The 16,113-nt window shown below is 31.9% G+C and overlaps 2 protein-coding genes across 2 annotated transcripts; both read right to left on the bottom strand.

Moving 5' to 3' along the window:
• Positions 1–2,816: 2,816 nt before the first annotated feature.
• On the bottom strand, positions 2,817–7,601 carry LOC135950782 (uncharacterized). The gene is made up of 5 exons (XM_065500309.1): positions 7,344–7,601; positions 7,079–7,262; positions 3,877–4,394; positions 3,743–3,752; positions 2,817–3,617 (listed from the first exon to the last, which is right to left on the bottom strand). Exons 1-5 carry the CDS (start codon positions 7,352–7,354, stop codon positions 2,943–2,945), a joined length of 1,398 nt encoding a protein of 465 aa, XP_065356381.1. The 5' UTR covers positions 7,355–7,601; the 3' UTR covers positions 2,817–2,942.
• Positions 7,602–9,087: 1,486 nt separating this feature from the next.
• On the bottom strand, positions 9,088–14,691 carry ics (ras suppressor protein 1). The gene is made up of 4 exons (XM_065499736.1): positions 14,616–14,691; positions 12,000–12,257; positions 9,576–10,197; positions 9,088–9,445 (listed from the first exon to the last, which is right to left on the bottom strand). The coding sequence occupies exons 2-4, from the start codon at positions 12,145–12,147 to the stop codon at positions 9,355–9,357; spliced, it is 861 nt and encodes a 286-aa protein (XP_065355808.1). The 5' UTR covers positions 12,148–12,257; positions 14,616–14,691; the 3' UTR covers positions 9,088–9,354.
• Positions 14,692–16,113: the final 1,422 nt, after the last annotated feature.

Consider the following 16,113-nt stretch of genomic DNA (forward strand, 5'->3'; position numbering starts at 1 on the left):
ATAAAAATAAATACAATATATAAAAGCCACCTTAGTATTAAGTTATTGAAATGTAGTTTTGTTAATATTTAATAAATAATGTTTTGGTAAATTTTAAATATTGGTTTTCAGTCGTCTTGGTTCGAGATGGTCAAAAAGGTATAAAAGGGTAAGTTGTTGGTAAACCTAATCAGAAAAAAGGGGTCATATGAACTTAATGTGATGACATAGGTTGGGACTAGGGCAACGACGAGTCTGGGTGTCACATCTGTCCCAGGGTATTAGTGTTTCAAGTTGGTGTACTGTAGGGTGTTTTAATGTCCGTGCATTTTGTATTCTTTTGTAGTGTTCTTTTGTTTACTTTTTATTTTTGTTTTATTGTGCGAAGCAGATATGTGGTGAGGGTTCCGGTGGACCACCCCTGTATAAAGATTTTTGAGCTAGTCAGCGACCCACATACATGACCAAGAGGAGGTTTCGTAACAAATGTATATTCTTCCATTTCCTTAAAATTTAAATTATATTCATTTAATAAATTGGTTTTATTTGACAAAAATTCTAAATTTAAACTTTCTTCATTTTGTTATTTTAAGTGTTTGACATTATGTTTGCTGGGTAGCTCTCTCACCAAATATCTTTATTTTTGAACATCACTGGTCTACTTTATTAATTTACTTTGCACATCAGTAATTTGTAATTTGTTTATATACAATTTTTTTTTTGTGCAATTTTTTGTTCCTATTTACGTGAAACAGTAAGTATAATTTAAATTTTAGCAACAATTTTATAAAAAATAGGACTTTTGAAGAAAATGGGACGAAATCATCATTGTACCGAAGATGAGAAAAAAATTGTTCAAACGATGAGAAATAAAGGAAAATCATTACGGGAAATAGCAAAGAGCATAGGAAGATCTTTACATTTTGTCCAAAATGCTGTATCTAAAAAACAAAAAAGAGAAACTCGCGGTAGACCAAAGAAAACCAGTCCAGAAACAGATAGGCGGATCGTCCTTATGGTTAAAAAAGACCCTTTCATATCATCGAAAGCTATTTCTGCGGAGCTATGTAACGAAATCAGTCCACAAACAGTTCGTCGTCGTCTTTTACAAGCTAAATTGACAAGATTAGAATTTGCTAAAGAGCACTTACAATGGTCCGGGTGTGAAGGCGAAAAAAAATGGAGAAATATTTTATGGAGCGACGAAACAAAAATAAATTTGTTTGGAAACGACTGCCAAAGAAATGTACGCCGACCAAAAGGAAAAGAATTCCACGTTAAATTTACAAAAAAGACGGTAAAACATGGCGGGGGAAACATAATGGTTTGGGGTTGCTTTTCATGGAATGGTGTTGGTCCGATATTCCGAATAGAAGATACCATGAATGCTAGTGGGTATAGAGACATATTGGAAAACGTAATGCTTCCATATGCATCGGAAAATATGCCATTAATATGGGCATTCCAGCAGGACATCGACCCAAAACATAGTTCAAGATTAGTTAAAAACTGGTTCTTGGAGAATAACGTACCTGTTTTAAGCTGGCCCAGCCAATCCCCTGATTTAAACCCAATAGAAAACTTGTGGAGTGAATTAAAGATAAGGCTTTCGAAGGAAGTTTTCAAAAATAAAGACGATTTATGGGAGAAAACGCAAAAAATATGGTACGAGATTCCATTGGAGAAGTGTCAGAACTTGATATCCAGTATGCCCAGAAGAGTGGAGAAAGTTTTACAAAACAAAGGTGGATATACTGGATACTAGCTTTACTTTAATAATAAACTAATTTTTTTAAGATAAAATTTATTAGCTTTTGTTTAATAAGAATTTTTAAAAATGTATCTATTATTATGAGCACCAAATTTTTCGAAATTTAAGAAATTTAATTTACTTTATAATATTTATTATTAATTATGAAATATTTTGTTTTTGTTTTTTACTCTCCTTTTAACTATAAATAAAAATCGACTGAATTTTTTTTATAATTTTACAATATACCATTATTTTTTTTCGTTTTTAAAAAATAAATTTTGGTGTATCTATTATTTTGAGCAGATGTGTATGTCCTATACGCTGACATATAATATGTACATATATCTTATCATTTCCACGGAGAAGGTCCTAGCCCTTCATCATTGCAACTGCTTACTTAGCAATCACTCCATAACTGGATAGGAACTAAATCGTTCAATATAATGTAACGTTCCGAAAAATTTTATTTATTTAGTTTTAAATGTTTTAACTAATTGATTAATTGGAGCCACTCGAAATGAAGTCTTGCTTATAAACCGAGTCTCCTTAGGACAGTGTCGTACTTGGAGGTTGCCCACCGCCTATAGTAGACTCAGAAAAAGCTGCCGAGGAAAACGACAGTAGTTCTAGCACAACTGAGGTCGGGATGGAGCAACAGGCTTAATGTCTAGTGGTCCCGGCAGCGACCATGACATCCATAATTTATGCCCAACTTGTGGTCAGGTTCCCCAAACCCTTACATATCCAACTTCCCAGGCCAATGAATTTATGGACCAACCCAGTTGAAGTAGCACAATTTCTTAGCCTTGATATCGACGCATGCAGAACCTCCAGATTCTAATCTGTAAAATTGTATAGTTTTACCTGTTACAACAACAATGGCAGTAAACCAGCCATGTGAATGATCCTGAATTTTATTAGCTTTCCAAGAATTTATTTGTTGTTGGTATTATGGATTGAATTGCTAGCATTTTTTAATTCTGAATTAAGATTTTAGTGAATTAAGCTTAAATTGAATTAAATAACATGAAGCTCTGGGTACAGTCCAAAAATCTCTCTAAATTCTAATTAGCAAATATAAACATTTTATTTATTTTCATTTAACATACAAATTTATTAATAAATTTTGAAATAAAATATGTGGTATTTTTAAAACATTGCATACAAAAAGTATTTATCCCTATTTATGTAACCATATAACTTAATATAGCTAAGATTTTTTCATTACTTTGCTAACTTTACTTTTACTTCGCATTTTTCTGGTAGCCTCTTGTCGCCTTAAAAACACATTATGACATTTCGTTGCCCGCAACTGTCTTTCCATTATATCGTTTTGCTTCTCCATACTCATAACTTGCCTCTCCATTAACTCGGCCAAATTTGAGGTGATTTTCGTTAGATGTTCCATAATTTTATTTTGATTCTTCATTTGATGCTCTATGTTAGAGAGTGTCTGACCCAAGTAATTTAATTTATCCTGACTTAATTGGTTATGTACGGCGTCACGCTGTGACAGACATTCGGAATTATAACTATTGGAATTGTTGTGATAAATATCCTCTTCTTCTTGCAGAGAATTAATAGCATAGCAGGTGTCATTAGATGTCTTAAAAAAATGTTTTTCAGTATTATGCAAATCATCATCTTCATGGAGGGGATTGTCATACGATTCATCGGCATCATTATGAGATTCGTCATGGATGTTAGAGGGAGATAAGTAGGGTTTATGTTCGGTATTTTCGCCATAGGAAGCATAAATGGATTCAGAACTATTTAGGGTTTCGAGAAGTTTATCCTTTTTTGATTTGTATTTAGTTTTTCTCGGCTTAGGTGTGAATTCATCGCTGAGACGTTTTATACTACGCAAACGTAGATCGGACCAGACCTGCAAAGATGAGGAAAATGTTTATCATTTTATAAAGTAATTATTGAAATTATTAAACAAGTCGATATTAGCATACATTTGGAATATTTCAATTTCTAATTTGTCTTAAAGTCATAAATAAAAACACCATTATTACTGTACAAATATATTTCATTAGTTTATTAATTAATATTAGTTTTTTTTACACTCTTAAAAATAATTTAATAATAGAAAATGATAAAAATAATACTATTCTCTAACATGTATTGTAATTTTCTACAATTTCTTAAATTTTTTAGCTTCCTTTCGCCGCAAAAATACATTATGATATTTGTTCAATTTCAATTGCCTCTCCATTATAGAGGTTTTTCTTTCCACTGCCTTTAAATGTCTTTGCATTAATGTTGCTATATTTGAGCTTACTTTTAACAAATTATCCATTAACTGTTCCTGTTTCTCCAACTGATTTTGTACTGTAACTACTGTTTGTTCCACATCTTGCAATATTTCAGGAGTTTCAGGGTATGTTTTATAAGTAATACTAGTTTTTTCAATAAGGTTATGGTCTTCTTCTTCATCTGCTTCAAAAACTTCGTAAGTCTCCTCCTCTTTTATCGCGTCTTCAATTTGTTCATTGTCACTGTGATCTATATGTGTCCCATAAATAGAGATTGAACTATTTAAGGCTTCCATTAGGTTATCTTCTTCGACATGTTTTGGTTCTTTTTTAGGTTTTTTGAGCTTTTTGGGTTTTTTCGCTTTTTGCTTTTCAATGCGTAAGCGTAAATCGGACCGGACCTAAAGTATATACATAAAGAAATATTTGAATTATTTTTATTGCCAAAAAAATACTTTCCGTTTTTAAAACCAAATCGAAATTTGCTCAATAATTTATTCACATTTTATAAAACTATCTTTGGGTGTTTTATATTTTAAAACAATGTAAAGGATAAAGGGATTTAACGATGGCTATCCGCTTATAAGTTGTTTGAAATTTGCTATATGATGCTTTAAGTTTCGGATCTATTTATAACTCACATATGATATGGCTCCCATTAAACCGAGGGCGGAAAACATATCTTCCTGGCCTGACGCGCTCACAATTCAGTAATTTAGCGGCGGTAGATCTCCTAATGCCGGACAATGACAAAGAAGATGAAAAATGTTCCATTTTTGAAAACTGAATGAAATAATAAGCTTTTTAATAAACTTCATCTTAAATTGGAAAAGGGCCCTTAAAAAATCGAAATTTGAATATTTAAAGAACAAATAAAAATTTCATAGTATACAAAATTATCTCTGTTTATTTTTTTTAAATAAATTCGATTAGTGAATCAATGAGTTTTAGCTTATATTTATACCAAGGCGAATTCATTATAAGGTGGTGTTGATAGCACAGCAAATGAATGACAAACTTATATATACCCTTACAAATCATGGTGAGGGGTAAAAAAATTGGCCAACAACAATTTAAAAACGTTAGTGTTTGTATTGGTATATGTATATGATTTGAATTGGCTTAATGTAATTTTCAAACCAAAATACAATAATATCGAGATGAAATATTTTTGCTGTATTTGTATTTCACACACATGCGATTCAAACTACCATCACGTGAAACGTGCGTGAATTGTGTTGAGTTGAATGGTGTAGAAATTTAAATTTCCTAATTGTTAAGTGTGTTTGACCGTGAGTCATTAAATTTGTATTATTAAGAAAATTCTAAAAAAGGGATGATTAAATGTAGTAGGATGTAGACTTATCAATTACCAAAGAGAGTAGGTACTAAATTTAGTTAAGAGTAAGAAGGTTTTGTAAATACGTCTTATAATAAAAATCATATGGAAAATAGCAAAAGGTTTATTATCATATACAGCCCAATTATGAACAAAAAAAATTCCGCGGGAGTTTGTTCCCCGGAAGTTTTTTCCCATTGAATTTGAATAGGAAAAATGAGAAAAGAGAAAAAACTCCCGCGGAATTTTTATTCATAATTGGGCTGATAATGATATTATAATTACTTGATGAGCAGCAATGAGCTAACGATTAAAATATGTCTTATGAAGTTATTTTCAAATAAAAACCCAAAGGTTTTCATCTGTAATTGTAGTGAAACAATTTTCTAATTTTAAACGTTTATTTCAAAAAGAAAAAAAACACATTAAAAGCAAAGGTTCGAAGGATTAATTCCTAATTATATTTTCAACATCAAATTAAATTGTATCTCTTAACCATTTCATTAATGAATTCATTACGAATTAGTTCATAGCCATAATTCCTTAGTACTTCAAACGTATTGAATAGATAGATTCCTTTGATAATTCATTATTTAAAGAATTAATTCCTTATTGATGCATTCAAGTTTTCTTTAATTAAAAATCATTTCAAAATAGTTTAATAAAATCTTTCTTTAATTCAAATCTATTACAAATTCATTTTGTAAATGATTAAAAAAAATAAAAACAAATTGAATGAAGAAAATAAAGTTTACAAATATTAAAAGTTTTCGTTTTCGAGACCAATTCCAATTGATTACGACTTGAAGTATTTTCTTTTATTAAGCAATTTTAGTTGGAATGTTTAGATATCCTTCAGGTCTCCAAAAAATATCATAATACAGACATATTTAAAAATAGTTTTGACATATTTGCCTGATCAAAATAATTTTTATTTGTTCTTTAAATTGTTTAACATTCGTACGCCTTTGAAGTGAAAAAATAAAGAATTATTTTTTTATTGATAACCTTTGGTATGATTTAGCACGTGACATAACTTTCCCGTCACATTTGTAGTACGGATTAGCTAAAGTAATTTCAGCAAAATCTTCCTATTTTCTGTTATTACATCGACATACTTTTAAAATAGTGATTCAATAACTTCAACATTAACTCTTTAATTAAGCCCACCGATAATGGCTTTTTTACCGCAGGAATATAGCTTTAGCATATTTTTAGTACTCCACCAGTATCGATGAGTTTTTATGGTCTCAACCAGGGTTTATCCAAATTAAAAACAATTATTTTTTTAATACTATAGTCATGAACATTTTGTAATCAAACAGTTCTACTGTTGTATAGAGTTCTTTATTAAGAAAACATATTTCGAAATGGTGGAATTTTATACACTATTTCCAAGAAAATTACAACACAACAGTAACGATTACTTTACGAATTTGATAAGCAAGTTGCTAAAATTAATAAATAATTAAGCCCCATTTTAGCAATGTCTGGTTATTTCTTAACTTATAGTTATTATTTTAAGGATGTTAAAATAATGTTTGTATAAAAACTTTCTGTATAAATTTAGGTTAAAAACCAACTAGACACTGTGAAAATGAGCAAAAACGTTTTAAATGTTTAAATACATTTGCACTCAGTTCACTTAAAATCATTTGAAAATAAATTACTATAACTAAAAACCACTTGCTTTCCCCTTATAAACTATTTCTAAAAATGACCACACAAACTAAATATGCAATTTACCTTTTTCCATTCCGTCATGGTACGTTCAGGCGGTCCTAGGGCATTTAATTTATCCACAATATCTTTCCACTCAGCATCGACTACGGCTCTTTGGGCACCCACACCATAGCCTCGCGCTGCTGCCGGATGCACAGCCATTTCAGCCTTTAACAAATCAAATTGTTCATTTGTTGTTTTTTTAACTCTGTAAATTGTTTATGTCCACAGAGAAAAGAAGAAATTGAAAACAAACTTTTGTTGTAAAAACTATTCCATTTATACTCACCGCCTAATCATTTAGCTGTTGTTTAAGTTTATTTGGTATATTTTTATTCTGTTTGCCAGAAGTTTTTGTATTCTTTCTGGATGGTTAGTTTTAAGTTTTTTCTTTTTAACTTTTTTTTGTATTTACATACAAATAATGCATCAACCACCAGTCACCACTTTTTACGTTGTCACGTCATGAGTGTCACGAACATCACGCACAATATCAGATGTCGTGACCAAAATGTCGAATTAATGGCAGAGTTGTATTTCATTTCGTTATTAGGTTGCCAGATGTTTTGTTTGAATAGTGGGAGAGAAAACGCTGTTAGATAATTTAATTTTGTCTATTAGTTAAAAAACCAAATAACTTTATTCTTAAATTCGCTTTTAAAAATTCGCAGCACAAATTATTACCGCTAAGCTATCGTTATCCTTAAAATAATATAGCTCAACTACCATTATCTTTAAGTTATCGTTACCGAAATAACTGCAATTACCGTAACCAATATTCTATAAATAATTTGAATTATAAAAATACAAATTATTAATTTTAATAATTGAATTTAATGACATCTACAAAATTATCTACTTTTTCAAAGCAGCACTTGGGGTATGGATAAAGAAACCTTGCTAGCAACCTACAAGACGATTGGCCGGTAAGTGGGTAACTATGCTGCTCCAGTGTGGTCGCCTTCGTTAAGTGATACTCAGTGGAGAAATATTCAATGCTGTCAAAATTCAGCCTTAATTAAGGACAGTCACAGGCGGCCTCCAAATTACCTCCGAATCTCACCTTCTCGAGGAAACTAAGGTTCTACCGGTCAGGGAACATAACGTGATGCTGACACAACAGTTCCTTCTGTGATGTCACCGGAGGAGTCACCCGAACTTCAACATCACACAGTTGGTGTCTCCCCCGAGGCATGTCAGACAGGACCTTTGAAAATACGAGGTGAGCATACAGAGGTATGTGAAGGATCCATTTGATCGTATATGACAGCTTTCAACAACATTCATAGAGACGCCATCAATTCTGCGGTATGTCTGTATGAATGTCATACTTGGAGGTTGCCCACCAACGATAGCAGACGCCTAGAAGATTCTGCCGCGTAAAACGAGAGTCGTTCTGGCACAACTAAGATCAGGATGGAACAACAGGTTTAATGCCTTCTGGTCCCGCATAGACCGTGCAGTCCTCAACATATCCACATCATGTGGTCAGGATCCCCAGATTGAAAACAATTTTTGTTGAAAAGCAGCTCACTTGGGTCCATTCAAAAAGCCAACCAAGAAGTAAACAGCAGCAAACTTTCGAAATTCCATGTATAAAGCATACAAATTCGCATACAGGTGGATTCATTGGTCCATTTGTTCTTTAAAGTATCATATATAATAATTTCTGCTGGACAATCGTCTTGTAATCATCGCATACCTTCTAGCCAGTTCGTCTGCTATACAATTTCCCTGATTATCACTACGTACAGGTCGTCAAATGAACGTTATCCTAGAATATGTCATTTAGGGCATCAGACATTCTTCGGTTAATCAGTAAACATACAGTAATTTCTGCTTGGAGAGCAGTGCCAAAGTTAGGTAGCCTAAAAATAGGATTTTATCCCACATCTTTCGATAAAGAAACCGTAGACACTCTTATGACACCAACGGGAATTTATAATTGAGAACATACTTTCGAATAGTTGTAGTTCTGCCATGGCATTTTATAGAATTTGCAGCAGACATCGGTAAACTTTGCACTCCTTAAATTTGCTATATATTTGTTCTTCGTTTTATTTATTCTTTTTTATTAAAATAAGTATTTGTATAATATAAATTAAAATGTTAACAATACAAAAAGAAAAAATACATTATCTTAAATGCTTAAAATTATTAGTACAAAAAAACACATACAAATTGACACAATTGAATATTTAGTAAGGAGTTTAGCATCTAAATTAGCCAGACCACTTATGAAACACAAAAAGGCACTTAAAGTCCGTCAAACAAAAAATATTGTATATATATACGAGCTCTTAAGCGCGAACACGAGAAGCCTTTTTGCTTTTATCAGCTTTGGGCGGTGGCGGTCCACCACGACCATTTTGCATATGGCGATTATAAATACTATAAAGAAAAGATTTGTTTTAATATTAATTAATTAAATAAACATCATATATCGATTTATTTTCTGGGTAAAAAATTTTAAATTTTTCTACTCCTCTTTTCCAAACAAAAAAGTTTTTAAAACACTTACATTTTATACGTTTCCGTTTTAATGTACTCAATGACATGGCTAATACCCAATAAGTATTGTTCTGCTATCGGTTGTACCCAAGGGTTCTCTTCCATTTTCATAACCGATTTGCTACCCAATAAATCCAATTGGGCAACTTCTGGGGGCAAAATTTGTAGACGATTGTGCTGGATATGCAGCTCTCTCAAACGTGCTAGCTCACCAATTTCACGTGGCAATTCCAACAAGTCATTATCACGTAAACCCAAAATTTGTAAATTCTTTAAGTTACCCAAACCCTGGGGTATATATTCGAAATCATTGTCGCCCAAATACAATGCTCTCAAGGTTTCCATCATAAAGAAATTGCCTGGTAAACCTTTTTCGTTCAAGTTATTGTACGACAAATCGAGTACTTCTAAAACGGGAAAAGCTCCAAAGCCTCGTGGAAGACTATCCAAACGATTGATGGATACATTGAGTATACGCAATTTGGGCATGGACGATATGGAAACGGGCAGTTCGCGTAGTTGATTGTTGGAAAGATTTAAGATTTCCAAATTCAATAAATTAGCAATGCCGGGATTAATGACACTGATTTTGTTGTGGCTCAAAGTCAAGCGAGTAATGTTGGTCATGTTGACTGGAATAATAAGAAAGATTTACATACATTTATGTATTAATTTAAGAGTTTATGATAGAAAAATTAAAAGTTTAGTAAGTTTGAAGATGGAAAAGAGATTTAATTAATAACACAAAACTATTCAGTCCCTTCAGTCTGGCCAAATGATCGAAACTAACTAAAAACTGATGTATCAAAACACAGTTTTTCCTCCAAGGAAGAACATTCCAAGAACAGTTGGAACTTCCTATCAAACTAACTTTTGTAATATTTTTCTGCACAATATTCATTTCCAACCCTAAAGTAAACACAATAGAATGGAAACTTTATCTAATAGTTCAAAAATTGAAAACAAACTAAAATATAATTATTATGGTACATATTGACAAAACAATGGATAATTAAGCTTAATTTTAAAAAAAAGTGACTCGGTATTTTGTTGGATGTCCCCTGTTTTTATTACAGCTTCACAGCGACGATGTAGTGAACCAATTAAAGATTCAAATGTCTTTGAAAAATGTAGCTATTCCCTTATAACCACATCTGCACAATTTTTCAAAACACGTACCTCATAGGATTGTAATCTCTCGGTTATAACCCATATGTGTATTTGTATCTCCAAACTAGGGGGATATTATCCTCAGCATATGGATATAAGACATCGTTTAAAATGGATCTAGGGGATATTTTCCTAGTCATATCTTTCATGACATGAATTGGACCCATACTTCTCCTGAAAAATAGGCCCACACCATAATCTTACCACCGCTAATCTTGACTTTCTTCTTTATCTATTTCAAGTCCAGTATTTTACTCTTCGGCAGTCTTACAAATGTTCTCTCATCACTACCTCTTAAATTGTATTTTGTTGGTTGGTTGGTTCCTAGTCGACCTATATCTTCATATAGGAAGATGGAACACTTAAACCTTGTTGTAAAATTAAAAGACACGCGGTTGGTGCAAACGACGTAGAACAGGAACCGTTATACGAAGCCTTACATCACACACGTGCCAGAGTGAGACGCAAAATTGTCGAAAGCAAAAAAACGAAAACGGGCCTGATTGCACTTAAAAAATAATTACAATGACGCGCGAGTTGTTAATCAACCCAGACCTACTTTGCGACTCTTCAAGATTTTAAAGCTAATAAATAAATTTTCTAATAAAAATCATTTATTTTAACGGTAAACAAATAAATAAATTCATATGGCAACACTAGTAAATATACAAACAACAATTGGGCTCCACTACTTGTCATTTTTTTCAGTGTTTGTTTTGCTAACTCTCTCCTATTATCTCTTTACTAGAGGGTTACTAAACTACTACAGAAACAAACACACATCTATTCTCAGATTTAGAGGTTTACTAATTTAATTCTCTTTGTGTTTATTTCTTTCGTATTATGACGTTTGATTATAAAATTAAATCAAGCAACAAGTAAATGATTTTTTTATAAATTTCCAAATAAAAACAATTGAACCATTAAATATAAATAACACTTTGAATTCATATTCGATTTTCATCAAAATTAATTATATTTTGGGGTATGTATCCAACATAAAAACACTCCTAAATTGTGATGTATGCTAAAATTCTATGTTGGTGAAGTGTGGGCAGTCAGCATACAAAAGATATAAGAACACAAATGATCTCATACACGTAATATCTTTTTTATTAAACACCTAAAAATTTATTTAAAAACACTGTAGTCACTTTTATTTTGCTTATTCTTTGCATCTGCAAGGCTGCACTTTTCATTTTGTTTACTTTTTCACTTTATTATAAAGGTATACATATATATTTTGTAATTGTTTTACACTTACACAATCCCGGCAACTCCTCGAAGGAGCTAATGCCCTTCTCCACCAAATCGATTTCGCGATTTTGTGTTTCACGCGCTTCATCCAAGACTTTTTTTGCTTTCGACATTTTAGCTTGTACTGGCAAGCAAGATACTGTAGATTGACTCATTTTTTATTCTATCTGTTAGTCTTTCGTTCTTCTTTTAGATTTTTGAGTTTTATTTGTTTTATTCATAAAAAATTTCCCTTTCTTTATTGTGGTTGTGTTTTTTTAGTTCTCTATTTATTCATATACATATAAAAAATGTACATTGTAAACAATTATTCTCATTATCATACATATTTCTTTTATTTGGGCAATTTTTATTATCTCTTCGTTTGCATAGAGCATATTTTGAGTTTAATTTTTAATGTTAACAGTAATTTTTAATGTTGAGTGCTACTGAATACACTGTATGTATGTACAATGTAGCCAGATAAATGCATTTTCAAATTCCCAACACAGATATAACTGGGAACAGTTAATACAAAAATATGTTGAAATAAGCTTTTAACAGTTTTATTATTGGAATTTAACCAGATTAATGTACAATTTCATTAAGTATTTGTTTTATCCATCTATGGTCAATATTTTTTAAAATATCTGGAGATAAATGTGTGTGTACATAGGTATATTTATAGCAAGGCTGCCCTTAAGGGAATAATGGGTGTTCACGACATCTAGGAATGCCGGAAATCTCTAAATGAGATAGCGATATATTATAAGATAACGCTTATATGGGTCCCTGGACATGATTGAAATCAGGGTAATCGTATAGAAGACGATTTTGCCAGAAGGGGAACAATGGTGGCTGATGAGGCGATATATCCATTTTCTGGTATTTCCCTTGCTAAATGTAAGATGGTTGTAAAGCAGATACTATATGAGACTGCACGGAACAGGTGGACTAATGAATCCACCTGTCCATCCATCGATGCCGGCAGGACGAATCTACTTATAGAATTCAGTCGTGAACAAATAAAGCTAATTGTTTCTTTTATTACAGGACACTGCATAATTGGAACACGGTCTACGGTTTAACGACTACAGTAGACGCTATTAAAACGAAGAAGAGGAGGAGACTGCGTACCCCATATTCTGTCACTGCCAGGCTCTAACAAACTTGAGGGAACGTATTCTTGTTTAGTTGAGTTATCAAGGATGAATCTGAGATGCATCAATTCCTTCATCAGAGCAACAACCTTGGAAACAACGGATGTCGAATAAGTATTCTGCTATTCTGACAATGGGACCAATTTTGAACGGACCCAAGTGAACTGCTTGATTGGTGGCTGCCCATAGAACCTAACCTAAAACCTTTTATAAAAACCAAGTCAAAGCTTCTTTGTGAATGAAATCTAATCTGCCAATTTTCTGAGTCGATTAAGCGATGTCCGAACGTCTACGTAAAGTTTGTAATCAAACTACAGCCCGCAATTTCAATTCTACAAAATTTGGCAGAAACTGTTCTATTGCTCCATAGACAAAGTCTATTGTAATTGGTTTAAATCGGTCCATTATTTCTCCTAGGCCCCATACAACTGCCCTATCTGAAAATTGTTAAGCTCTCATAAATATCTTAATTATATAGATATCCTAACAAAATTCATCACAACTAAGTTTTATATAAGTTTAACTCGCACTACCAAATTTAGTACCGATAGGTCCATAATTTACCATTGCTCCCATATAAGGACCACTCTTGAAAATTTCATTAATGAGCAGAAATCTATGAAATATGTTAGTATCTAAACAAAATTGAACACTAATATCTTTCATATATACGGAAATCATGCCACCAAATTTGTGTGACCATCGGTCCATAATTAGTTATAGCTCCTATATAAGGCCCACTTCCGAAAATCATTTTAACGAGTATAGATTTCTTAAAAATGTTGGTATCCAAATATAATTAAACACAAATAAGTTTCTTATATACAGAAATATACCAGCTAATTTTATGGCTGCGTTCCATAATTAGTCAAAGCTTCCCTATAAACTTTAAAATAAAACGAATATTGATATATTCGGACCAACCATACTTTCTTGTTTTAATTGGATCAAACTGTATCGAATTAAAACACATGGGCATATATGAATACCCATTTTCACGGTTACACAATTTGCCATCTGGCATTACTATTTACATTTCGTTTTTTATGCGTAACGGTGAAAGGGGGATGGTGCACATCTGTTTTTTGTTTTCATCAAATATCAAGTACTACTCCAGTAAATTAAGAGAATAATAAAGCCCAATTATGTTAAAACCAATAAAATTTACAGTTTTAATAATACACAGCTCTACACTTAAATACAGTCCACAAATTCTTAACTAAAACACTGAGAAAAAAAAAGAAAACAGACACTGCACTGAGAACCAGTGCAACCAGCACTTGTCAAAACGAGAAAAAAAAAACAACAAAAAGTGGTTTATGTATAGACTTTTATGTCTAGCATTGACACAATTTTAATTGTAACGGTTACACTTGAAATTATTAATTTTGATTTTACATATGTAGATATTCTGGGAATAATAATAATTTATTTTAATTAAGATTTTTTTAAAAATAAATTTAAATGTGTAATTTTGTTATCACTTGTTTGCTTTTTTGATTTCACTTTTTTCTTTAGCTTTTATTTTTTTCTTGATAAAACCAACTTTTACGTCCTCACACTTGGGCAAATTCGCGCCGACTACGTGTTTTCTTGATGAATTTTCAATTTGCTGTTCATTTACAAAAACTACAAATGCTTCTAAATCTTTATAAAAATAGCAGCCGCCCTGTATGCGTCATATAACTTGTACATACAACAACAATAACATCACACATCCATCCAACTTGATTTTATAAAATGTAGTACATTAATGTGTCGATATAAATTTTATGTTTTTTTTCTTATTAATTTTTGTTGTTTTTACTGTCACGTCCGCGGCCTGCATCAGTGGTCGCCGACGTCATCTGAAAACTAACTTGACATTGTGTGCGGCTGATTCGCGCTGAAAAGGTGTTTTATTTTCTTCTGTTTTGCTTCTTTTTTATTTTTGTTATAGTTTTCATGTCAATACATGCTTTTGACTGTTCAATTTAATATACAAACAGATACACTCCCATACTATGAAAAATGATGACATCAAACATACACATGCAAAGCTATGTACCTGTGCGCTAATAAGGTGAAATACGAGAAACAACAACATGTAAAATACTACATACAACATATTTGTAAGTGGTTTTGTCTGAATATGAAAAACTTGTCTGCTCTGGTCCATTGGTGTAGTTAAGTTATTATCGTTGAAGGGGGTAAATAATAAAATATTGAAAAATTTTTTGGCTTTTAAAAACCGCAGTATATTGCAGCATCTTCATGCTTGCAACAGACATTTGTTATAACCACCATCATAAAGTGAGTTTATTGAATTAGTGAAATATAGCAATTGATCATTAATAAATTGCAGGTCATAGGTCACATTCACCAATTAAATTAATTTTTTTTTTAACGAAAAACTGTTTTTTTTTTATTTTTTTTTAAATTTTTGGAAACCAACAAGTTTTTATTTTTCTATATATTTGGTGAAAAGAGCCTTTGAAATATTTGATGTTCATATTGCCATTTTCAATAATTGGTATTCGAGATACATATTAAATCCAGGTTGTCATGCTGCAGGATATACAAAATTATAAATTAGTTGAATCTTCACACAAAATTTTTGGAATATTTAGTGCTACTCTAGCTAATTTCTACAACCTTTAGGAAACAGTTGAAGAATCACTGGTAATTGGTTGTAGGATAAACTAAATCAACTATAAGCAGTTGAGTTGCCAATATGTGCAAGGGGTAAATGTCTTAGCTACAATAACATCATAGACATTTACCTTTAATCGCAGTGTGGCAACATGACAATAAAATATCGTAAAGAATATACGATAATAAGCCTATTTTTATACCCTTCACCATGAGTGGCAATGGTATATATAAGTTTGTCATTCCGTTTATAATTTCTACATATGTATATCATTTGCGACCCCAAATAGCGGATTCGAAACACCCATGTCCGTCCGTATTCGGTTCGGTTGTTATTAAAATCGACAAAAT

This window comes from Calliphora vicina, chromosome 2 (genome assembly GCF_958450345.1).
Source record: "Calliphora vicina chromosome 2, idCalVici1.1, whole genome shotgun sequence".
NCBI classification, from domain to species: Eukaryota; Metazoa; Arthropoda; class Insecta; order Diptera; family Calliphoridae; genus Calliphora; species Calliphora vicina.